General features: G+C 41.2%; 1 protein-coding gene across 1 annotated transcript in view; it reads right to left on the reverse strand.

The window, feature by feature from the left end:
* Positions 1–13,756, reverse strand: part of ANKFN1 (ankyrin repeat and fibronectin type III domain containing 1) — a gene marked incomplete at its 3' end in the record, with an annotated part of 145,426 nt that extends 131,670 nt beyond the window's left edge. Inside the window, exons 1-2 of the mRNA XM_081320918.1 lie at positions 13,557–13,756; positions 3,222–3,432 (exon numbers count right to left, since the gene is read on the reverse strand). Of these exons, the coding sequence (XP_081177044.1) occupies positions 3,222–3,432; positions 13,557–13,742 (397 nt within the window). The 5' untranslated portion in view covers positions 13,743–13,756. The remainder of the gene's footprint in view (positions 1–3,221; positions 3,433–13,556) is intronic.
* Positions 13,757–25,779: the final 12,023 nt, after the last annotated feature.

Raw genomic sequence — 25,779 nt, forward strand, 5'->3', positions numbered from 1 at the left:
AGTACAGGCAGGGGCTAAGCATGCAGTCCTGTGGTGAGCCCGTGCAAAGCTTCAGGGGGGTGGATGAAACAGACCCGACCCTCACTGTTTGTAGCTGGTCCCTTAGAAAGTCTTTAATCCAATCACAGATGGAGAAGGGGGGGGAATTCAAGTCAGATTTTCTATAAGGATGCTCGGCAGAAGCATCCTTCCATGTTCTAAAAGTTCTAAGTAAGAGGTCAGATTTTGAGTCTCGGTTTAAACTACGGTTAGCAAATTCCACAAATGACATGCTCTCCCCTTACAAGCACACAGACAAAAGGGAAGGAAAATGAGGTGGGACGGTTCCCTGAATGGAGACAGAGGGCAGTGTCATCAAGCAGGTGAGCTGTTCCTCAGGCACTCAACAGCCTGGCTTTGGACAAGGGTCAGCCGAGAGCAGTCTGTGCTGTGGCACAGGCAAGTTCAAAGAAGACCTGTGGTTGAGGGTTTATCTTCCAGCCAGAGGTCAGGCATCCTCTCTGGGGTCTGATCAGCCCCAAACTCTCTCTTGGCTCTAGGTTGTCTGCTTATTTACAACTGCCATTGCTTGGTTTCCCGTGAGGTTTGTTGCTACTGAAAATGAAAGCATCCTATGGGCAGTTGAACACACTGAGGGCTGTTTTCACCTCATGAATTCTCATCTCAGATTAGTCTGGGGATGGGTAATCCATGGGGTTCTCCTTCTGATGTGACTGAATCCAAGACTGCTCTGAGCCACCAGGGCGAATTGGAAGCAAGGTGGGGGGCTTTGGTTTGGTCACCTTTAGAGGACCCCAGATCCCCTGTCTTTGAACTGATGGGAGAGGGGCTGTTGTAAAAACTTGATAAATAAAATAAAATAACACATCATTGTTCCTGAGATATACAAACGTGCTAAATCTTATTGCCTGTATCAGCCTAACCTAAGGCCATCAACAAGCTGTAGTCACAACTGTGACAACTCAAAAAAATTTTTTACATACACACACACACACCCATATAAACAAGCACCCATACATATAGACACATAGAGTAGGTAGGTAGGTAGGTAGAGATTCACATACAGGTAGTCCTCAACTTATGACCGATTTTCACACTTATGACCGTTGCAGCATCTCCATGGTCATGTGATCAAAATTTGGGTGCTTGGCGACTGGCCCGTATTTATGACGGTTGCAGTGTCCCAAGATCATGTGACTACCATTTTGTGACCTTCCCAGCTGGCTTACGACAGCAAAGCCAGTGAGGGAAGCCAGATTCGCTTAAGGACGGCATGATTAAAATGAGACACAACTCACTTAATAACAGTTTCGCTTAGCAATGGAAATGTTGGGCTTCATGGTGGTCGCACGTCGAGGACTATCTATATACATATACATCCATACACACATACACGCACACACATTACACACACTTTTCAAGCTGGAAGCACTTACAGAATCTTAGATAAGCTTAAAAGCTAAGCAGGGCCAGATTTGTATAAGAGACCATCAGGAAATCTGACGGCTATAAGCTAAATTGGGAAGTTGAAAAAGTAGCTTGAAGAAGGCAATAATGAACAGCTTCCATGCTGTGATCTATGGATATATCCTTATAATCACAGGAATTCAAACTTCACTTGAAGGACATTTATTTTTATTGCCAAATACAGGATGTTGCAATACTAATAGGTAGCCCAAAGACTTTTTATTCATTACTGCAAAATAACAAAATCACGTGTAGCTTTAAAAAGGAAGTAATCGTTGAGATTGTATTTTGCAAGCAATTTAAAATGGGAGTTTTTCAGTTAGTGTATCTCACCCAAGCAAAATTCTGCTGGAAGGGATTTTTGTCTAATCTTTGAATTTTTATGTATTACTAGGTTTTTTTTCCCAACACAGTATTTCAAAAACCACCTTTGCAATCTTTCTATATCTCTATGATTTAGTCATCATTTTTATGATAGTGAAACATGCATTAATATAAAAGCTCATGCTCCATCAAAATTTTGCCAGCAACGCATTTTGGTATGATCATATGCCACATGAGAGTCTGGCCTGTGATACAAATTAGTAAATTACTATTCAAGAATGCCCATTTGCAAACTGTTTGGGTTTTTTTTTACTGCCGTTGTGGCTTAAAATAACTTAGTTCATTAAATCCTTTTCTCCAATCAGATGAAGAGATGTGACAAAAAAGGGGCACTGTGAATTAAAATTTTACAGGTTAAGCATTTTAAATTTCTGAAATATATAGGGAAATGCTGCTTTATAGCATCTCACAGCACCACTTCCTTCAAAACATTAATCCCAGATTCAAATTTGGATTTGAATGAATATCCTTAAGATGTCCAGGGGGGACAAAAACAACGAGTATTAAGCTTGACATCCAAATGAAATCAAAACTTTCCAGGCATATCCACAGGGCCTTTATTTACTAGTCACATTGGAATGAATAGATGATTTAAATGGTTGTTATTGCCTTGTTCCATTCTGTCCTCCTGCCAGGCCAATAACTGGCTGCAACCACAACAGTAGGGTCTGTATGCTTTCTTCTTACAGAACTGGGGAAAAGGTATTTTATGACTAGCACTGTATTCCATTCATATCTGTTCAAAACAAAATTCCACTGGCCAGCTCTATAAATTATATTAGGCTATAGTTGCTTTTAACTCTGGTTTGCCATGATTTACACACCACTATGACATGTATGCATTGTGCTCAATTACGGTATTATATAGCTTGTGAGGTTATACAAGGCTTTTGGATCTGAACACAAAAAGCATGTTAGAACAAAGTTACAGGGGCATATAAGTAGTCCTTGACTTATAACCATTTGTTTAGCAACCTTTCAAAGATACAACATAGCTGTAAACATAGTTCAATTAAAAAAAGGTCAATAATAGAATCATGATTGAAAATGGTTCCAAAAGACAGAATTAAAGAGAGGAATCTTGACCCCACCAAATGTAAAATGGAATTTATGGGACAGGCACGTACAAATCCTGAGGAAGTACATTTAATAATAATTGTTTGGTATAAACACTTTAGCCTTTGAGTAGACAACTATGGAATATCTACCAGTTCTCCATGATCCGGATAGGATAGGATTCTTCTTCTTGCTGATTGATTATATACAAGCCAAAATACAAGTGGCTTTAAAGAACCGTGTGCTACTTCCCCTTTGATTCATTCAAACATTTTTACTATGATTCAGCTATTTTTGCCTCCTGCGATACTTACAGTGTGGACTCTCCTTTGCACCAACTTTCATGAGGATCTTGGCAATGGGCACATTATTCGTCAGGATGGCGATGTCCAGAGCTGTTAATCCCTCACTATTAGGTGTGTTGAGATCCAACTCCTCGGGTGTGTATTGGTAAAGGAGAACCTGGACAGCATCCAAGTCCTGTTGCTCCACAGCTTCGAACATGGCTTCACAGCACTGGAAGTTCTGTTGGTGAAATAATTGGGTGCACCTTATGGACTTTTACATCAATTTTTAAAAATGTTGAACTAAAAATATTATTTAAAGGATACTCAACATTTTTGTACATTTCAGTAACTATATGAAAGTAGACAGCTAGACATTTGGTATAGGGTTGATCTTGAAATGTGTCAAAACAAGATGCTAAAGCTCTTTTTCTGATGGATGTGGGGGCGGGTGGATAATGTAAGAGTAAATCCAGCTTTATCCATGGGCAATATTAAGACAAGTGTTGTCTCAGGCCTTGTTCACAATTCTGTTCTGAAACTTGAGATTGATTGAAATGGATATATGCTATTCTCTCTCTCTCACTCACTCACTTTCCTTCCCCTTCCCACCATTTTCTAAAGCCACAGTAAGTGCCAATTACAGTAGAGCCATAGTTTACTTCAGAGAGTGAATCTGACAATGCTAAGTTTGGTCAATTGCATCTCAACAGTGAGAGGGTGACATTTATAAGGTTCTCATAATGCCTAGAGCAGCATTCATTGGAAGTGAACACCAGAGGACCAAGAATATTCCATTAAGGTCTCTTCAGACTTGGAGCCCGCACTGAAAGCTTTCCTTCAAAGTGCTTCCAAATGACCACCTTTACTTTCAAGTGAAAGTGACTTTCAAAAGCAACATGTTTAGTTGCTATGTTATGGTTGGTGAATTCTGAATTCTGACTTATTAGCTGTAACTTTGCACCATTTATCATACTTTTTATGTATTACTGAGATTTTAATTATGACTAGCTTTTGAAAAATACCAAGGCTGGAAAATCGCTGTAAATAAATATTTCAAACAAATGAAAATATGCGTAATTTATTTACCCTGTCAGTAATAGTTACTTCTGAAGAACAGGGCTGGACTAAATGGCTTAAATAAATCACAAAATCTATCTATCTATCTATCTATCTATCTATCTATCTATCTATCTATCTATCTATCTATCTATCTATCTATCTATCTATCTATCATCTATCTATCCTATACCCCAAGAGCTTTCGGAGCCTTATTTCAATGGCCTCAATAAGCAGAAGGAATCACGCACCAATAGTGTTCTTTTAAATATGTTTTACAACATTATAATGGAGGGCTTCGCTTAAGCTAAATCAAAGAAATCATTTATGGCTTACTATAATGTGTGAACCAGCCTTGAATGACTGAATGAATTGAATGAATGCTTTTTAATAATAATTATTAAATATTTTAATATCAAATAGTTATTAATAATGATGAAATAATAATTTTCAAGGAATGAAAAATGCAGAGTCATCTGCAAGTGCTTCATCAGAATGCCAAAAGCTGGGTTGCACCTTAAGCTGTATCTCCACATGTGCATGATTTACAAATATACAAAAGGAGTACAGCTTGTGTTGTGTCGGTGTGATACTAATTTAGTAATTTGTCCCATCTTGAACAGCCCTCTCCCTTTTTCAGGCTGGCATCTTCCAGCTATGATGAGCCTCCAGTTCTGAATTCAAGCCAGATTGCCTTTGAGATATTGTGATCCCAACACATCTAAAAGACTACCCAAGTGGGAAGGCTGGTGTAGAATAAGTTTAGAGTAGATTTCAGTTGAAGAGAATTTAGTACTGAGATTCAGATTGTAGCAGCCTTTCAGTTAAAAAATAATAATGATGAAGCTTCATTTTTAATTGAGAGATTTTGTTGTTGATTGGGTTTCAACTGAAGAGAATGGAGAAAAGAATTTACAATCGATCCAACTCTATATGATTCTGCCCATCACTCTGCATTGAAGATGTAGAGTTTATTTTCCTTTTGAAATGCAAATGGACTGAGCTCAGGGAATTACTTTAAAACAAATACTAGCTTCAGAAGAGGGTTGCCCTCCCTGGAATTCCATCCCTGAGCTAATCCCAGGAATTTGGTAGCAGAAATTATCAGTTCGCTTAAATAATATAATTCACACTGGAAGTGAAAAAAATCCAAAAGGTATGAAATTACATATAGCACTCATTAAAATGTTGGATCTCAGAAAGTTTGGGATTATAATCAGCAATGGTGAATAACAAATATATGCCAATAGGTTTCCTATGGCAGAGGTCCCCAACCTTTTGGGCACCAGTTCCATGGAGAAAGGTTTTTCCACGGACCAGAGGAGGTGTGGTTTTGTGTGCTACCTGCATCCTGTGGATGGGGCTTTGCTTGTTTGTGCGGATCAGTTGCTGGCATGCCGCGGACCAGTACCGGTCCACAGACCAGGGGTTGGGGACCCCTGTCCTATGGTATAGTTGGCAAAAATAAAAATAAGTAACTAAAAAAAGATTTTTTAGCCACCATAGTTAAAAATAAATCAAGATTGTGATAATCCTGAGAAAGAAAGTCAGGTTCAGAAATGTCCCATCATTATCTGATACTTCTTTATGAGAATTAAATCTATAGCTCACTGGACAGATCCACTGCAATAGAAGTTCATGCTCCAACAATTAATGAAAACATACCGGTCATGATGTGCCATTTGCATAAAATCTCACTATACAGAAGTAAGTGCCATATCAAGGATCCAAACATGCCATCACCCATCACATTCTTTATGTCACACCAATCATCCCTGTGACCTGATATTTCCAGATCATCCAGAACATGGCTCTATATGAAGAAGGAAGGATTGACGTTGCCCAATGTCACCTAGCTGCACTACGTAGATTGGTATTTAAACCCAGGGAAAAACCCCCATTAGACCTCCCTTTAAAAGGTAGCTTGCTCAGATGGAAAAGAACAACCACAGGAAACAAATCAACCCATCTTCTTGCAACTGCACTTGAAAGAAGCAGGTATAGAACCATGTTATCATCCATAAGGTTTTTGCTGACAAAGACATCTATCTCAACAGCAATGCTCAGCAGTGGTGACTTGGAGGGTCCTACAAAATTCCCCTTTCAGTATTCCTTTGGGACTTGGAGGGTCCTACAAAATTCCCTTTTCAGTATTCCTTTGGGATAAATAGAATAGAATAGAATAGAATAGAATAGAATAGAATAGAATAGAATAGAATAGAATAGAATAGAATAGAATAGAATAGAATAGAATAGAATAGAATAGAATAGAGGTGGAAGGGACCTTGGAGGTCTTCTGGTCCAGCCCCTTACTCAAGGAGGAGAACCTATACCATTTCAGACATGTGACTGTCTAGTCTCTTCTTAAAAACCTCCAGGGATGGAGCACCTATGATTTCTGAAGGCAAGCTGTTCCACTGGTTAATTGTCCTCACTGTCAGGAAGTTTCTCCTTAATTCCAGGTTGCTTCTCTCTTTGATCAGTTTCCAACCATTGTTTCTTGTCCTGCCCTCTGGTGCCTTGGTGAATAACGTGACCCCCTCTTCCTTGTAGCAGCCCCTCAAATACTGGAATACTGCTATCATGTCTCCCCTATTTCTTCTTTTCTTTAGACTAGCCAATTTTTTTTTTAAAATGGCAGGAGCTATATTATGCAAACAACAAGATGCAGCTGAGCATGCTGGGAGGACCAAACAAGCCTGCTTACCTCTGGGCATATGTTATATGTTATTAGGAACAGGGGTTTATTCTCCTGCCTTTAAAGACCACTCATAAACTTAACTTGGACAACATGCTGCAGCCCATGTACTAAGAGATACCCATCCAGAGCAGATCTCAGCTGACTACTATTATTTTTCAATTTACGTATGTGTCTGCATGCATGCCTATGCACCTTCACAGCATTGTTGGTTCAGCCCTTCACAATAATCCCAGTTTCTCACGTGGCCCCTTGGGAAAATTAATTTCCCACCTCTGCACTTTGTTGTGAGTGTGCAAGTTCTGGAGGCACTATTTTCTGAGAGCCCTTTTGCTTAAAACTCGGATTGTCCCTTTACTCAGCGCAAAGAATAAATGTTTGGGCTTTCTGTCTTCATTAATTCATTCAAATTTGTGTGTCACCCATCTCATCTAGAGATGACACTTAGTGGTTTACAAACAGTATTGTTGTTAGCTGCAAAGTCGTGTACGACCCATCGCGACCCCATGGACAACGTTCCTCCAGGCCTTCCTGTCCTCTACGATCTTCTGGAGTCCATTTAAGCTCACACCTATTGCTTCAGTGACTCCATCCAGCCACCTCATTTTCTGTCGTCCCCTTCTTCTCTTGCCCTCAACCTTTCCCAGCATTAGGCTCTTCTCCAGTGAGTCCTTCCTTCTCATTAGGTGGCCAAAGTATTTGAGTTTCAACTTCAGGATCTGGCCTTCTAAAGAGCAGTCAGGGTTGATCTCCTCTAGGACTGACCGGTTTGATCACCTTGCAGTCCAAGGGACTCGCAAAAGTCTTCTCCAGCACCATAGTTCAAAGGCCTCAATTCTTTGGCACTCAGCCTTTCTTATGGTCCAACTTTCACTGCCATACATTGCAACTGGGAAGACCATAGCCTTGACTATACACACTTTTGTTGACAGGGTGATGTCTCTGCTTTTTAGTGTGCTGTCTAGATTTGCCATGGCTTTCCTCCCCAGGAGCAAGCGTCTTTTAATTTCTTGGCTGCAATCCCCATCTGCAATGATCTTGGAGCCCAGGAAAGTAAAATCTGTCACTACCTCCATTTCTTCCCCATCTATTTGCCAGGAATTGAGAGGGTTGAATGCCATGATCTTGGTTTTCTTAATGTTAAGTTTCAACCCAACTTTTGCACTCTCCTTCTTCACTCGTAACAAGAGGCTCTTTAGTTCTTGTTCACTTTCTGCCATTAGAGTGGTATCATCTGCATATCTTAGGTTGACAAACAGTATACAAAAAGAGCAAAAGGCTTCTGGCAAGAAGAACTGAAGAAACACCCCTGGCCATAGGGTCCAGCAACTGCACAGGTTCCCGGCAGCCCTTTTCCCATTTACAACATTGGATCCTGAGTATTGGGGCAGCCTCTGGAAAAGGAAGGGAGAGCAAAGCATTGGAAGAGAGGGGAGGATAAAGAAAATTCCCATTGCAGAAGTAGAAGCAAGCTTGTTTCATGTTGGGAATAGAATAGAACAGAACAGAACGGAACAGAACAGAATAGGAACTGGGACGGACCTTGGAGATCTTCTAGTCCAGCCCCCTGCTCAAGCAGGAGACTCTATCTATACCATTCCAGGCAGGTGACTATCCAGCCTTTTGTTAAAAAGCTCCAGTGTTGTAGCACCCCAACGCCTGAAGGCAAGCCTAATTGTTCTCACTGTCAGGAAGTGTCTCCTTAATTCCAGGTTGCTTCTCTCCTTGGTTAGTTTCCATCCATCATTTCTTGTCTTGTTTTATGGTACTTTGGAGACTACATTGACCCCCCTCTTCTTTGTGGTAGCGCCTCAAATGCTAGAATACTGCTATCATGTCATAGGATTTCGACCCCGTATCCCCAAAGCAATTTTTCCCTTTGGGAACTGGGGTTGGGTCATTAAAGGGGGCGGGGGACAAAGATTTTGCCCCCTGCAGGGGATTTTCCTTGTTTTGTGAGCTACCTGGGTTAGGCTGAGAGTGGCCAGAAGCCATTACTTATATAGAATGGGCTTTCCTGGATGGAAAGAAAACGGTTCAGTCTTTATTCTGTGGTGAGAAATGTACCACATGATACATTCTTACAGAATCGTGGCACAGCAATTATCCCACAAATTTATATGTTTTCCCACAATGCTCCGAAAGAGCTGCCTGAGCCACGCTTGAGCTTTCCTGCTGGATGCGTTTGTGAAGTTCACAGAACGTGCATCTCTGGAGAAATTAACTGACACAAAAGCAACTACTTAAGCGGAGCGGGGGGGGGGGGGAATCCTCCACTTGAAACAAGGCAGATAAAAGCAGAACTGACCTAGTTAGAGGCTGCAGTTGACGAATCCAGTAAATCCTCTTCCTCCCTCTCTCTTCAAAGCCAGCACGAACTACATGCCACGGAGAATTCTAATCTAGCCTTCTCCTTCATGTGAGTCCCTCACCTGCCATCTTACGTGGTGGTGTAAAACAATTTTATCACTATCTACAGTGTGTGTGAATGGGTCCAAAGAAGTTAATTTTCTACAAGAGAGCCAGTTGCAGGGGTAAGCAACCTTGGCTCTTTTATGACTGGTGGACTTCAGCTCCCAGAATTCCTGAGCCAGCATGGCTCAGCTTGGAAACCTCTCCCTTTCCCCTCAGCATGGCTGGCTCAGGAATTCTGGCAGTTGAAGTCCACGAGACATAAAAGAGCCAAGGTTGCCTACCCCTGGTCTAGTGGTTAAGGCACTAAGCTAGAAAGGGGGAGACTGTGAGTTCAAGCCCCACTTTACATATGGAAGCAGACTGGGTGACTTGGGGCCAGTCACTGTCCCTCAGCTCAACCCACCTCACAGGGTCGTTGATGTGGGGAAAATAGGGGGGAAAAGGTGTGTTGAGGTGTTTGCTGCCCTGATTTATTTTTAAAAATAATGGAGGCAGGATATTAAATAAACAAATGAATAAACAGGGCAATCATATGCTTTCCCTGTGAATCCTTTTTATGATAAGTTTTAGGATTAATTTTATTGCCAGGATTCAGAACAGGCACAAAATAGCCCAAAAGCCTATAAATTCATAGGAAAAGAAATGGGCGCTTAGCTAGCAAACACTTGTGTGCGCTATTATACTGAAATTAAACAGCACCATGCTCTTTTTAAATCAGCTTTGGCTGCATTTAAATTAATGAGAACATGGACTGGCTTGTCTTATAAACCATTATAAGCCATATGTGTATATTGTGTATGTCACTCTGTTTTTTAAAAGTGAAGTTCTTACCAAAAGTAGGTGGAGTTAATTGGAAATGATAGAAATGCAGTCTTGGACTGCAGTTTTCAATATAACTTATTGAAAACTGCAATAAGGTCTTAGTGATGGTTTTTAAGTCCTTACATGGCATGGGTCCGGAATACCTCGGGGACCACCTGCTGCCGGCGTCGACTCCCCTCCGCCCCGTGCGTTCTCACAGAGAGGGCCTCCTCAGGGTGCCTCCAGTCAGAGAATGTCGACTGGTGGCCCCCAGGGGGAGGGCCTTCTCTGTGGGCGCTCCGGCTTTGTGGAATCAGCTGCCGGTTGAGCTCCGGATGGCACCGGATCTCCGCTCCTTCCGGCGCGGGTTAAAGACCCATTTATTTGAACAAGCTGGCCTGGCCTGATGGGGAATTACTTAGGGTTTTAATATTTATATATATATTTTATTGTTTTTATTGTGGGCAATAATTTAATTCTTTTTTAACTTTTGTACTTTTGTAGTTTTAAGATATGCCCTGTTCACCGCCCTGAGTCCTTCGGGAGAAGGGCGGTATAAAAATTTAATTAAATAAATAAATAAATAAACTTAGAATTCCCCCTATCACAAGGGAAAAGGGGAGTTTTGATAAAAATGGGAAAGAGTTAAAAGGAATCATTTCCTTTGCAGTAACAGAGTGGGAGAAAAAAACGTTGCATTACTCCCACACGTTAGTTAAAACTACAAATGCACGATAGGGGTTGAATGTCTCATGTAATACTGTCCATAATGGCACCCATCAATGTTAAACAATATAAACTGAATGCATCCTTTGTCTTATGATTAGGCTGATTGAGTATCTACAGCAGGGGTCTTCTAACTTGGCTCTTTTATGACTTGTGGACTTCAACTCCCAGAATTCTTCATCCAGGCACATGCCTGGCTGAGGAATTCTGGGAGTTGAAGTCCACAAGTCATAAAAGGGCCAAGTTTGAAGACCCATGATCTACAACAACAAGAGTAAGAGTTGAATCCAATCCCTCCTGCCTCCTGGGCCACTCAGACTCTGGGGCTCAAGAGCATCAGATGCTACTGTCAAGTCTGTTGAAAGATCTTCTGGAGCAGACCCTGCTGCCATTTCTATGTCCATCTACTACATTACATATTCCCTCTGGGTTCCTGGTTGCACAGGAATCTCTCAGGAACATTGAACCAAGGGATTTTCAGATATTTGCCAAGATATTCGGGTTGGAACAGCTGGCACGGCGGTAAAAAAATGTTGGATAGAGGACTGTTGATGTGGTCCCACACCCCATCCCATTTATGATCCTCATTTAAGGATTCTTTCTTTGCCCCATTGCTTTACTATCACCTTTAACGACATGATTTTATCCATATAATTGATTAACAGAAGCTCCTGAGATAATATTTTGTTGATCTGACTAAAATTCAGTGCAATCAGTGGATTCATTTCCTTCAGATTCTTAGAAAACTGATATATGAGTAACGTTCTGGAAGCAAATAGTGTATAAAATCAAATATGTGCATGGCTTGATATATGTTTTAATTACATTTAATATGTTCATGGTTGAGCTGGAATGTTTTACTACAAAATGAACAATATATACAATGCTAATTTGATTCTTTCTCTCCAGGCTAATCTATCCCTAATGAGGTCTTCAGGTTAGGGTTACAATGACCTAACCATCCCAAAATAGGATGAAATATCTTTACCTCTATTGAGTCAATTTTTCTATCTTATCTTCCAAGATAGTTTCTCATCTGAAATGTATTAGAATATAACACTACCTTGAATAAGTGGCTCTTCATGTAGTTATTCCAATAATTTATAACATTCCAGTAAAAGACCACTGGATATCTGTTTAAGAACCGATTACCTGAATTTACAGAAGACTGTTAGACCTGTTTTGCTTGAATAGCATTTGCCAAGATCAGACAAGATGCCTCTGTGAAAAACAAGGATCCTGTTCCCTTTGCAACCCAGGCCAAAAGGGTCACAAAGGGCAGTGCTTAGTGACCACAGGGGAGGGGCATATCTGCAGCAGAATTAACTCAACCGGTCAACAAATGCTCAGCAAGTATCAGTGTCTGACCACACACACAATTCACCTGCGAGGTCCCTTCCAACTCTGTTATTCTATGTTCAACTACCAAAACTATGAATAAAGCATTATAGCTCATTCGCACACCAAGATTTATTGGGATGGGTGGGATAGAAACACTACTTGAAGCTGAAACTCTGAAGCTGATACTCTGGCATATGGACTTGGGGGATATTTTCAAAGACATGGCTGCATTTGCTCTATTGGGTTACTTGGGGATTTTCTGAACTGGGCCAAGCATGTGTAGGAAAAGCAGGCAACCTGTGAGCTCTTTTGAGGCTAGCAGAATCCATTTACTTATTTATGGTCCAAGATCAATAAAGGCAGAGCCTATTAGATTATGCCAAAGAAATTCAGTGGTACATATTTTGATGGGTTGCTTGCTTTTATTAAAATAGGAAAAGAAGTGCATATGGTAAACTTCCACTAAGTTTAATGCACCTATCTTACTTAAAACATCATCACCCATAAGTTTTTTAAAAAATCAACCAGTAATACCATAGCCATGACCCTTTCTGCCCTTGGTGGACATTTTTTTAAAAATTAAAAACACACCATTCCCACTATTCCTGATGCATAGTATATATGGAGAGTTAGTTTGTAGTAGCTAAAGGCATCAGCTGCAAACCATTAGATTACAAGTCCCGCTTTAGGCATGAAGCCAGCTGGGTGACTTCAGGACAGCCTAACTACTGAACTAACTGCTTCCAAAAATATGACCAAGAAAACCTCAGGGTCTTCTCTAGACAATCACCCAAAGACAATATTGGCTCCTACTCCAGAGGTTGTGGGTGCTCCAGCACTAGAGGTTTTTAAAAAGAGATTATACTGTATGTCCATTAGTCTGCAATGCAATGGTATAGGGTTTCCTGCCTGAGCAGGGGTTGGACTAGATAACCTCCAAGGTCCCTTTCAACTCTGTTATCCTATTATTCACACACACACACACACACACACACACACACACACACAAAATCTTATATTGGCTATTATATACCAATCTGGTAATGGTGTGCCTCACCCATCGAAGCTAAATTATAGAATAGCTGTGTAAATGTGATTAAGCCTTAACAATATAATCTCCCCTCATATTTTTACTGGAAAGGACTGTAATTATCCTCGCTGATGCCGCCAACATCTCCCTGATACAGTATTCAAAGAATTACATGGGCAAAAATTTGGTGAAGGATAACAGGGGAGAGAAATGTAAGAACTATTGGAGTGAACCATGAACAGATACGACATTAAATTGTATGAATGGACGAATGCAGGAGATGCCAAAGACTTACCACTGAAGACTTTCGGAGACTGAGACGGTCTGTCCGGGCTCTGAAATACACTTCATCAAAAGATGAGTGGCTTCCCTTCAGCTTCTCGGACAGGTTCCGATAGAGACGCTTGGCAGCATTGGGAGAAGATGGAGGGTTATTTTTTTTGGTCTGGGAAAGTTGTAAGCTCTGCATTTGCTGGGTCATTTTTCACTGGGCAGTTCCTATGGAAGAGGAAGAGACAATTTTGCTGTTAAAACAAGGGCACCCTTCAACCTGGCAAGTAAGTTCATAGGAAGTAACCTATATTAGAATCTTAGAAATCTAAGTTTCTACATGAGGACAGCCATTTTTGCAAACAAAAGAACAAATTATCCCAATGGTGAATATTCGGCTTGTTTTCAGCCTGCTTTCCCAGTCCCAAATCAAATCATTTTTGTTCAATTTCTCTGGAATGGAAATAATTTTGAAATTCCTCATCTTGATTGATGCACTTGTCCTTATTAGTGCTGATAGAGGCCTTTTTAAAAGCCTTGAGTAGAACGTTTTATCCGAGCACCAGCCCATTCCATGTTCATATTTTTGCTTTCTCTCGTCACTGTAATTTCATTTTCCTTTCTTTTTCAGAGCCAATAGCCCAATTTTGAGAGTGGGCAGAGAAATCTGAAGTGCCGAAAGCATTTTTGGTACTCTATTTTAACTGGTTTACATTGACTAAAACATACTCCTCTGATCATTTCATACACGGAATTGTACTTCAGGTGAGATCCTGTCCTCCATGGGTGGGACACAAGAAACTACCGCCACTTTAAATAAATAAATAAAATCGTTGGTTCTCTTGTTCCAGGAACAAGAGGGGCAGGAACAACATGGCAGTGACCAAGTAAACTATGATTTGTCGGAACATCGCAGGAACTCTGTAGCTCAGAGCGATGGGATATATACTTGCCGGACCTAAGAAACCTGGTACCTCCATTTGAAAGAACCCAGCAACTGAGAGGGAAAACCTTGGCCAAATACCCCAGAGAGCTGATATCTATCACAGTAAAGTAATATTAGGCTTGAGCAGGGGTCTATCAAACTCGGCCCTTTTATGACTTGTGGACTTCAACTCCCAGAATTCCTCAGCCAGCGTGCCTCCTTGGGCTAGAGGGAGCAATTGTCCAGCCTTGCATTAGGGCTTTTTCAATGTTTCTTTCATGACCCTGTCAAAAGATGCCCTGCTTCTTTCTATTCTCGACACCGTCTGCCTCCTCTCATTTTCCTTTGCCTTTGATCTGATTGTGCTTCTTTGAAAAAGTAGGGGCCATCCACCATAAATGATTTTTGCAGAAGAAAAGAAAAGAAAAACCAAGGTTTTTTTTAAATAAATGCACGTATTTTCTCATTGCTTGCACATGCACCTAAAGAACAAATTTGTCTTGCACTCTAGAGTCAGGCAACGTTTTGGGGCTGTAGGGAAACTTGTGGGCAGTCTAATAAAATGATACCAGGAGTAATGGTGGTGCGACTCACAAGATAAGGAGTTGATATTTAGGAAACAACCACACAAACTCTAGCTCTCCTGTGTACCTTTTATTACACCAGACTGTTGTTACCTGCCTACACTTCTGGCCAGCCCTTCAAAGGGGACCAGGTCAAGAAAGAGATTCCACAGGTACTGCTGCACTTATGCTTTGTCAATATAGACTATGGTAATAAAATCTTAAAAGCCTAATATCATTTTCCCCTCCTTCCCTCATATATCCCAGAGCGTGAAGGCAGAGCTAATTTGAAGTTCATCCCATTTTCTTCCTGATCTGGACTGAAGTCATATAAAACTGCTGTCACAGTTTTTCCAGACTCATCTCTATTGGTGGTTCTCTATTGCTCTGAAGAAAGCACTATGCTATACTATCCACCCATTTGATGTATAATCAGTGTGTTAAGAATCACCCAGATTTCAATGCTCACTTTATAATTGGAAAGTGAGTGGTGTTTTGTGTAACCTAATTCAGAAATTCAACACTGGGATGTGCAGGATGAACTGCTTGCTTAGAGTAGTGTCATTCCTTCCTTAGATCCAGTCCATAATCAAAGCCTTGCTTTGATAACCAGGCATTAGTAGTATTTCTATTTCTCTTCCCACTGAACCCTCCTCACTAATTGGTCATACAATTCAGCAGAGGCACAAGCACTGGTAACACTTTCAACTTTCTACCTGTTAAAAATGGTGGTGGTGGAGGTCTGAAACCTAAATTGGCTTAAATTACAAATAGCCTTGCATGCTTCCAAGGCTAGTGAACTATTGTAAACAGATGACTTCTGTAAATGGCTAACATATGCCAGGAGACAGGCTAATAATTGGTATGCTCACTGAAGAATGTGCTTCATTAAACTCAAGTGATGGTTCCTATAAATGGAAAAGGAACCTGAGAAGTGCTTCCCAGCACATGGAAAAGATAGGAGGAGTGAGAACAAAAAGATAGGTGGAATCTTATCTTGACTTTTTAAGATGTGCCAACTTAAGACGTAGGAGAAGCAGAGGCAGATCTCTTGGTATTGTCTCTGAATACCCCAATTATCTCTTGGCTTTAAAAGAACTGTCCAATCTTTTCTTCATGAGAGAGAGATAATGTATGCTGTCGAGAGTTATTTGTGTGAGATGGGCAGCCTTATCAATTTATTAAATAAATTAAAAAGGAAGGTAGGTAGTATGTAGGTACAGTAGGTCAATAGAGATAGAGAGACAGACAGACAGACAGACAGACAGACAGACAGACAGACAGACAGACAGATAGATAGATAGATCAGACAGAGGGATAGATAGATCAGACAGAGGGATGGATGGATAGATAGATAGATAGATAGATAGATAGATAGATAGATAGATAGATAGATAGATAGATAGATAGATAGATAGATAGATAGATAGATAGATCAGACAGAGGGATAGATAGATCAGACAGAGGGATGGATGGATGGATGGATGGATAGATAGATAGATAGATAGATAGATAGATAGATAGATAGATAGATAGATAGATAGATAGATAGATAGATAGATAGATCAGACAGAGGGATAGATAGATCAGACAGAGGGATAGATAGATCAGACAGAGGGATGGATGGATGGATGGATGGATAGATAGATAGATAGACAGACAGACAGACAGACAGACAGACAGACAGACAGACAGACAGACAGACAGACAGACAGATAGATAGATAGATAGATAGATAGATAGATAGATAGATAGATAGATAGATAGATAGATAGATCAGACAGAGGGATAGATAGATCAGACAGAGGGATGGATGAATGGATAGATAGATAGATAGATAGATAGATAGATAGATAGATAGATAGATAGATAGATAGATAGATCAGACAGAGGGATAGATAGATCAGACAGAGGGATGGATGGATGGATAGATAGATAGATAGATAGATAGATAGATAGATAGATAGATAGATAGATAGATAGATCATTGATAGATGATAGAGGGATGGATGGATGGATAGATAGATAAATAAACGGAGGGATAAATAGATGAAAGATAGAGACATAGAGATACATGATAGATAGTTCCTTCCATGTGTGAAAATAGATATTAATTTTCATAATGTTGATTTCTATTTTGAAGCTTAGAATGTAACCTTTTTCTCTTCAGCCCTCCTCAACCTCAGCAGTAGAGAAGGGTATTATTAACCCCACCCACCTCTTTTTTTTTTTATTCTCAGGCTTTCCCCTGCATAGTTCTAAAGCAGGGCTCCTTATGTTACGGACATTCCTATAAAGTAGCCCTATCCAGTTAAAAGAACTCATCCTTTACTAAAAGGCAAGGTTGCTTCTCACTAACCCCTCTAGCTTCTTATTATGCTGTCTGTCACCTCATCTTGTCTTTGTAATTTTTTTTCTAGGCAAATGAACATACGTCAGAAGAAGCCTGGCTTGCTGACATCTTCTATTTTTATTTTTAAGGTGACTTTGGGGATCTCTGTGAGAGTGTCTGTTTCAAGTGAGAGAAAGCTGGCTGAGCACCTTTGATGGAAGGAAAATTGTGGGAAAGTGAGCTTTAGAATGAGAATTAAAAGAGAGGAAATGTTTTGTCAGGCTTTTTGAAATGAAGACTAAAAAAAGTGTGCAGATTCCAGAACTAGAGTGATTTTGAAACTAGTCAGGATGTTGGATCCAAGATTATGATATTGGCAGCTTATGCGGCAGAGAAGGAACCAATCAAAACAAAATCATTTTTGATGTCATATACCTGGAGGTAGGCTACCCATGATAGAGAACAGTCCATCTGCTATAGTGGTCTAGGCTAGACTATGAAATCTTCTGTTCTCCAGCATGAGCATATTTCAACATCTGGCAGGTCTACTATTCTGACTGGGTTGGCCTCCAATATAAGTTGCCGAATGGGCATTTAACTCAAAACTGGTCCTTTTCTAGAGAACTCATACTCTGGATTCTTGCCCCGGGCCAGGGATGGCCTAGATCAGGGGTGTCAAACTCAATTTCATTGAGGGCCGCATCAGCATTGCGGTTGCCCTCAGGGGGCCGGGTGGGTATGGCCAGGGTGGGCGTGGCCTACTGGGTGGGCGTGGCTAGAGTGCGTATGGCCTACTGGGTGGGCGTGGCCAGCTCTACATCATTGGCATCAAGGGTGCCTATGGGGGCCTGGGCAGGAGTGGGACAGATCTGAGGGTCTCTGGCAGAAGGAGGGTCTCTGGGCCAGGGCCAAGGCAGTGGGGGCCGTTCCCTCACTGTTTCCAGGATGGCTTCGCGGGCCACATGAAACCACTTCGCAGGCTGGATCTGGCCCCCGGGCCTTGTGTTTGACATGTCTGGCTTAGATGATTTCCCATATACCTTTTATTCCTTATTCAACAATACTATGAACCTGAGGTAATAGTTCATTTGCTTTTCTTTTTCTACCTTCCAAATCTTTTGTGGATATCTGTTTTCAACAGGTATCTCCACACTCTTTCTTTCTGTAGAGTCATCTGCTGCCAATATTCTAGACAATCATAGATTCCTATAATGCAATTTAGCATTCTCGTAGCATTCACAGATGTTCTATTGTATGCTTAGTGTATTTCCTGAATATGAGGAATCATTATCTTATTTTAAGTAGCTCTGTCTGGGTTCAAGTCATAGGCAGTTATCTAAGTTCATTTGGTTCACTAATTCAGTATAATGAGGAGAAACCAATTATCATTTATTTCACCTCTAATTACAGCTACCCAATTACAACTAACTGGGGATCTCATATTTTTTTTAAAAAAATATGATGTGTAATACATGCATCCTTGGAGAAATCCGTTATGAAGAAAAATGTAGCATCCAGAACACCAATTTTGGTTGATGTGCTCCCTGTGGTTATATTATGTAACAATATTTTATTAGGAAAGCTAATTTATGCAACCTGCTTGTAGATTGCCAAAGAAATGGTATTTTTTCTAGATACTGGTCTCAGCTCATGGAATCAGACTCTTAATTCACAACTTATTTACTGAATCACATGAAAATATATGGAAATCACATGCAACTACAATAAGATCTGAAGAAAACTTCCAATGCGACTTAATGGTGAGCTGTCTGTTGAAAGGGATCCTATTAATCTTAGGCTCAAACTTGATAAGACCCAGAAGGGTTCAACATGCCCACACAGGTGAGGGGGAAACAGACTAACTGAAAAAAGAAAACAGATGCAAAAACACGGAAAGCCTGTTTTATGATGTTGAGCATCTGGAGCCAGCCACCCTGCCAAGGAAACTTAGAATGCATATATTATGTGGAATTAACAACTGTGTAAAAGATTTCCTAAGGGGAATGCTTTCAGATGTAAAGTTATTTACATTTATTGTTATCTTTTGACCTCTATCTAATTCTAATTATATGTAGAGTCTGGTAATGTATAGGCATTCCTCACCCAGGATGGACATGAAGAGGGGCTGTTGTCAAGGGTAGAGCACCCATTTTCTGGGATGGGTTTGAGCTGGTGACTCCTGAGGAAGAGGCAGGGCTCATATTGCTGTCAGCTTGGCCACCCGTTTACCGCATCTGGGTCTCTTCTGGGTCATGAAGTGGCCAGGGAGGTCGTAACTGGGTCTGTGGTGTTAACCTCTCTGACAGAGGGATGGTGTCCCCAGTCTTGAATGAGGCAGTGGCGACCCCCTCCTCAAAAGGCCACTCTTGGGCCCAATGGCCTTCAATAACTATCAACGGTCTCCAACCTTCTCTTTTGGGGGGAAGATTGTGGAGAAGATGGTTGGTCTGCAGCTGATGAGAACCCTGGAGAAAACAGATTATCTAGACTCCTTTCAAGCAGGTTTCAGGTTGGACTTTAGCACTGAGATGGCTTTATTTATGCTTGCCAATTACCTATGGCAGAACTGAGATGGCGGTGGTGCGTCCATCCTTGTGCTCCTTGATCTCTCAGTGGGTTTTGATAGTGTCAGCCACGGCATTTTTCTGAACTGGTTCTGTGGATTAGGAATTGGAGGCACTGTTTTACAAAGGTTCTCTTCCTTTCTCAAGGGCTGGTTTCAGTAAGTGTTAATGTGTATGTGTGTAGGGGAGGGGGGATATTGCTTCCTCACCGCGCCTGCTTGGGTGGTGCAGGATTCCATTCTGTCTCCCCTCCTTTTCAACACCTACATGAAGCTGCTGGGTGAGGTCACCCACCAGTTGGGGCTTTGGTATTGTCACTATGCTAATCATACCCAAGTCTGTCTTTTGACTCCTGTACAGCCAAATAAAGCTGTTGAGGTTGTGTCCCAGTGCCTAGAGGCTATGTGGGTTTATGTGATGGAATCTAGTGCAGAGTGGCAAGAGGGAGAGAGTGTTTCCCAAGGACCTAAGAGGCAAATCAGCTTGGAATCCTTGGCATGCAGGAACTATATCTAATAGTTATGCAGATTGTGCTTTAGTCTGGCAAGATTCGTGCGAGTAACGATAAAGAAACTACCCTGAGTAAATTATCATGTCATTCTTGGTTCCTTGCTCCTGACAGTTTATCAAAGCTGAGTGGCTGTGGGTGTTTGGCCCACCCAGGTCTGGGGATATTCCATCTCCTGATCTTGAATGGGGTGGTACTCCCCATTCAAAGGTTGTGCAAAAGTTGAGGATCTTCCTGGGCAGACAGTTCCTGATTACCGTAGCAATTGTTCAGAGTTGTTCAACAATGCTAAAAATGTGACTTTCGATTGGTCCTCACACTTGCAAACGTCACAGCATCCCTGTGATCACACGACCATAATTTGAGGGCTTGGCAACCGCTGCCCATTTATGATGGTTGTATTTTAATTGGGGTTTTTATTTCAAGGTTAATGTAATCATTTTAATTGTTTTTAATTTTTTGTAATTTGCTGTATTGTTTTTAAAAACCTTGTGAACCGCCCTGAACCTACAGGAGAAGGGCGGTATATAAGTCTAATAAAATAAATAAATAAATAAATAAATAAATCCTGTGGTCACATGATTGTCACGTGCAAACTTCCTAGCTGGCTTCTGAGAAGCAGAATCAATGGGGAAGCCAGCAGGGAAGATTGTACTTATTGTTGTACTTATGTGAAGTCTGGCTTAATGATCACAGTGATTTGCTTAACGAGTGTGGCAAAACATTCATAGAATTGGGAACAGTCATGTGATGCCTCACTCAACAATTGCACTGCTTAATGATACATTTTCTGGTCCCTGCTGAGGACTACCTGTATTCTGCATTACAGGCAGAAAACCTTTTCAGCCTCGGCAGGAGCCACAGCTGAATCTGCAACCTAGAACCTTTTGAAGGTGTGTGGATACATGTTTTTATACCCAATTTCGTCTAAACATAGGCATTTCAACCACTATGTACGTCTGTGCATTATCTTCCATAATACATGCTTTCTTTTCTTTTTTTTACTTTGAGCATGCTTTTTTTAAAATTAGCACTGAACTACAAAGTACAAAGGTAAAAGTAATCAGAATTTTGATTTGCCTTTTGAAACTGTGAATGAGGTAAGCATTCGGTTTGTAGTGAATCAACCCAATCTCTACTGTTTCTCGTGGATTGATAGATGGCCACAGTCCAATGTTTCTCATTGTGTCCAACTGTCTTTTAGAACCGCAGTAAGGCAGGACTCCGATCACATCAGAAAGTGGGAGCTGAGGGAGAGTATACTTGGAAACTTTCTCCAGACCTTTGTATTTCATCTAAAAGACGCGTCTGCTCATCCAGACACATGAGGGGTAAGGGTGCTGTGTGCAGACACTTAACTTTCATACAATCAATCAGACTGAACAGGATTGCTGTAGTGCCTTGAATTGTGCCTTAATCAGCAGAGTCCAGAAAGTACACAAAATCACGTTGAGAATAGGCATACTCGAGCAGCTAATTGGGCAGCCTCATTCTGACTCTAAATATTTGCCAACGTCTCAAAGGATGCACCACCCTTTGTATTTTTAAGAAAAAGAATAAACGTAGAAAGGTGTGAATATGACAATCAGAGGGGGGGAAAAATAAAAGAAGTGAAAGGCAAAGGAAAGTAGAAGAAATGATGTGGATGTGTCAGATGTTGGAAATGACAGCCAGAATTCTCCAACCCCCCCAGGAATAGCAATAGCCCACAAACTCACAGCCACACTCCGCCAGGAATTATCCAGAACCAAAGACAAGATACAGAAGGATGAAAGAAACAATGTAATCTATAAAATCAGCTGTAACCATTGCAACCAATTCTACGTGGAACAAACATCACATCAATTAAAAGCCAGGATCCACGAACACTGGCTGGCAGTCAAATGCCACGATCCCAAATCCTTAATCTCTACTCACACCAACCACCAAACAGCACCAGTTCAATTGGAGCAAAAATCATCGGCCACGCTACCACCTGCCACGCTCGTGAGTTCAGTGAAGCCTGGCACTCCACAAGCAATTCCATCAACAGACACATTGTCCTACAACCAGCCTAAGAACCCCTCAGAATCCAAATCAACCACACAGCCATCCAGAGACAGCACTGACGCTCAACCAACCCATGCAAGGCCCCTCTTCCCCCCAGCAGTTCACCTCCCAATGAGCCTGACCTGATGTAACCTCCCCATCACAAGACCCATCACAAGACTCACTGATGAATCACACCTGACCCCTCACAGACCCTCACTTGACACACCCACACCTGAAGCACTTATAAACAGAAGAACTCTGACACTGACATCCCCTAAACTCTGCTGAAGACGTTACCTCGCCTGGTAACAAAATGTTCATAAACCAACCCACAAGCCTGGAGAACGAACCTTTATCCTCAAAGCAGAAGAACAAAAACAAAGAAGTATTAAGACATTATAGAGGGCTGTGAAACCATCTGATTATCTCTCTTTCCGTCTCAAGGTCTTATCACATTCTTTGTACGGTGGCTGAGGTTTTTTTATATAGGTCGCACTTATTATATACAGAGAGCTAAGTACACTAGATATTTGCTACTGTTTTTTCCAACAAAAGAGATTTTCTAAAGGATGAGAGTCATTCAGAGTTAGATGAATCTCCTGCATGGAAGCTGTTCCAAGCATGAATGTTTGTCATAGAACAGAGTTTTTCCTTGCTTTTGCAGTGTAGTTCTGTAGGGCTTGTCCAAAAAGAGTAATATCTGATTTGTAAGAATTGTCCCCTCCCCAATATTTTGCTTCTTGGAAAATCAGCAGCCACCACCTTACACTGGGAAGCTGCAAGGTTTTTATGAGACTCACTGGATCTCAACATTTGAAATAAAAATGGCACATATATTTCTATAAATAAATAATTATTTAGCACATCAACATCTTATGCAACTCTTTGGAACTGGTAGGACTTTTTTAAAATGATATTTTACCAGTTAAACAGCTACAGGCTTGGACCCTAGTGTAAGTTAGCTTAAAGTCATGGTGGTGCAATGGTTAGAATGCACTGTTGCAGGCTAACTCTGCCCACTGCCAGGAGTTTGATCATGACTGGCTCAAGGTTGACTCAGCCCTCCCTCCTTCCAAGGTTGGTAAAATGAGGACCCAGATTGTTGGGGACAATAGGCTGACTCTGTAAACAACTTAGAGAGGGCTGCAAAGCACTATGAGGCAGTATATAAATCTAAGTGCTATTGCTAAACAACTTCAAAGAAGGAAAGTTTCACATCCTCTTTATCTCCATGCACTCAGCTGTGCCCATCTAGCTCCTCCAAGTTTTCTGGTGGCCTATTTTAGTAATAGATGATCCATCATATAGTGAACAATATGGTCTACACAAGGATATGTATGTATTGAACTGGTTTATTTGGCACCCACTTAACACACAACTGTATAATGCTAGTCATTGTAAAACCTAATCCCCAAAGTGCTTTTCCAAAAGGCAACTGGACTTTCTTGAGGTTCCCCACCCGAAAGCATTTCACTTCTCATCCAAGAAGCTTCTTCAGTTCTGACTGAATGGTAGGGAATGGAAGGATTTATATTCCTTGCAGTCATCTGGATGAGAAGCAAAATGTTTTCAAAGGAAAAAACCTCCAAGAAAGTCCAGTTGCCTTTTGGAAAAGCACCTTTGGGACAACCATGACCTGGACGATTGAGAATTTCCAAAGACATGTAAAACCTAATGTAGTTCTAAAATCCAACAATTCCATAGTGGTTTTGACTACGTGCAATATTCTTTCATTCAAAAAGCCAGTCATGCTTCCTAATCATTGCTATACTGCAAGTGCAAAAATTCAACCGACTGCATGGGGGTGATAGAACTCATATGGAGTCCATGCTTCCTTTTTCAGCTGGACGTAGCTATGGTAGTCAAAGCTCTTAAACCCTAGAACGAAATGTTTCTCAACCCAATGTTGAGATACATTTTGTAGAGCATTACTTGTTGCCCTACCTCCTTTCCATCAATCGCTTCCCAATCTTCTCTGACATCCCCCTCACTTGGCTTCCTAAGAACATCTTAATCCTTTGTCTCACGATTTCAGCCAGCAAGAACGATACTGCTTTATTTTTCTCCCATTTCTCAGGCTTGCTAGCTGCACGAGCATATGCGCAGTATCCTCTCTTCGTACTACTTTTTAGTATGGGGAACACTGACGGGGTTCACGGGATACAGCAGGTACAGTTGGGCCCTCAGCACCTTGTTCTGCAACGTACCTTCCTCACTGATATCACTGCTTGGTGGAAAGAAAAACTGGCATGGCTTCATTGCACAAACTAATCACAGTCAACGCTAGATGGAGCAATGAGTCAATATACTGGAAGGCTTTCATCTCTGGAGACATCATCTCTATCAGGACTGGGTCCCAGGTAGGGACCTGGCAATCTGGATAGTAGGGACCATCCCAAATGATTCCTCATGCTTGGGTTCCAGGCTATTCAATGCTGTAATTAGAGCTGGGGGAATTGCCAGATAGCCGGGACGTCTGTGGAACGCAGCAAGGGGACATGCATCTCAGTTGCTGACATGCTAATTGTATTTGACCACCACTCTTTTGGTGCCTGTCCCTAATGTGGAGAATTAAACATTATGGCAATAAAGGAATAATAACTGTAATAAATATTTCAGTAGCTTAACTATTGCATAAACCTTACCCTGCTAAAGTGGGGTGGGGGGGCAGGAGGAGGAGGCAACCCTCTCTGCATGCTGCATTTCTCATAATCTCTACAATTAAGCACAAATCAGCAGTCTTCAAACTCTCATCATCCACAGCACAAAATATATACTGGAAACATCATGCCGATCAAACATCCTTTGGAAGTAAGGATAGGTTTCTTATAATACATAGGCGTATCTTATGCCAGTATATTCAGATACGTAGGTATAACCTGAATTCTAACCGTTGGCAAAGTAGTCTGTCTTCCTCGTGCCAATTTCTACACAGTTTTCTAACTCAGTCTGGAGAGGGAATGTCCTAAATTTTGTAGGTGCATCAATCCACAGAGGTATGTGCCAAGCCTATGCAACTCAGGAAAGAGCCTAGTGTCACTGGTAGTTTAACAAGGTACTCGGAAAGATACATGTACAACAGGTAGAAGAACATTATATAATACTACTATAAAGTCCATCAATTTGCCAGGTTTCTCCCTGCTCGCCTCCACGTTTCCCCCAGCTTTGCTTGCTGTAAACGAGAAGACATGCATGAGAAAGAATAAAAGATCACTCACCAGTGTTTTATTATGAAGCTGAAGAGGAGTAAATTAATGGTCCACGCTGTTCATTCAGTAAGATCACATTGATTTCTCTAGTGTGATTAAGCTTCTGGACAGAGAGA

Source organism: Vipera berus (genome assembly GCF_964194415.1).
Source record: "Vipera berus genome assembly, chromosome: 2".
In the NCBI taxonomy this organism is placed as follows: Eukaryota; Metazoa; Chordata; class Lepidosauria; order Squamata; family Viperidae; genus Vipera; species Vipera berus.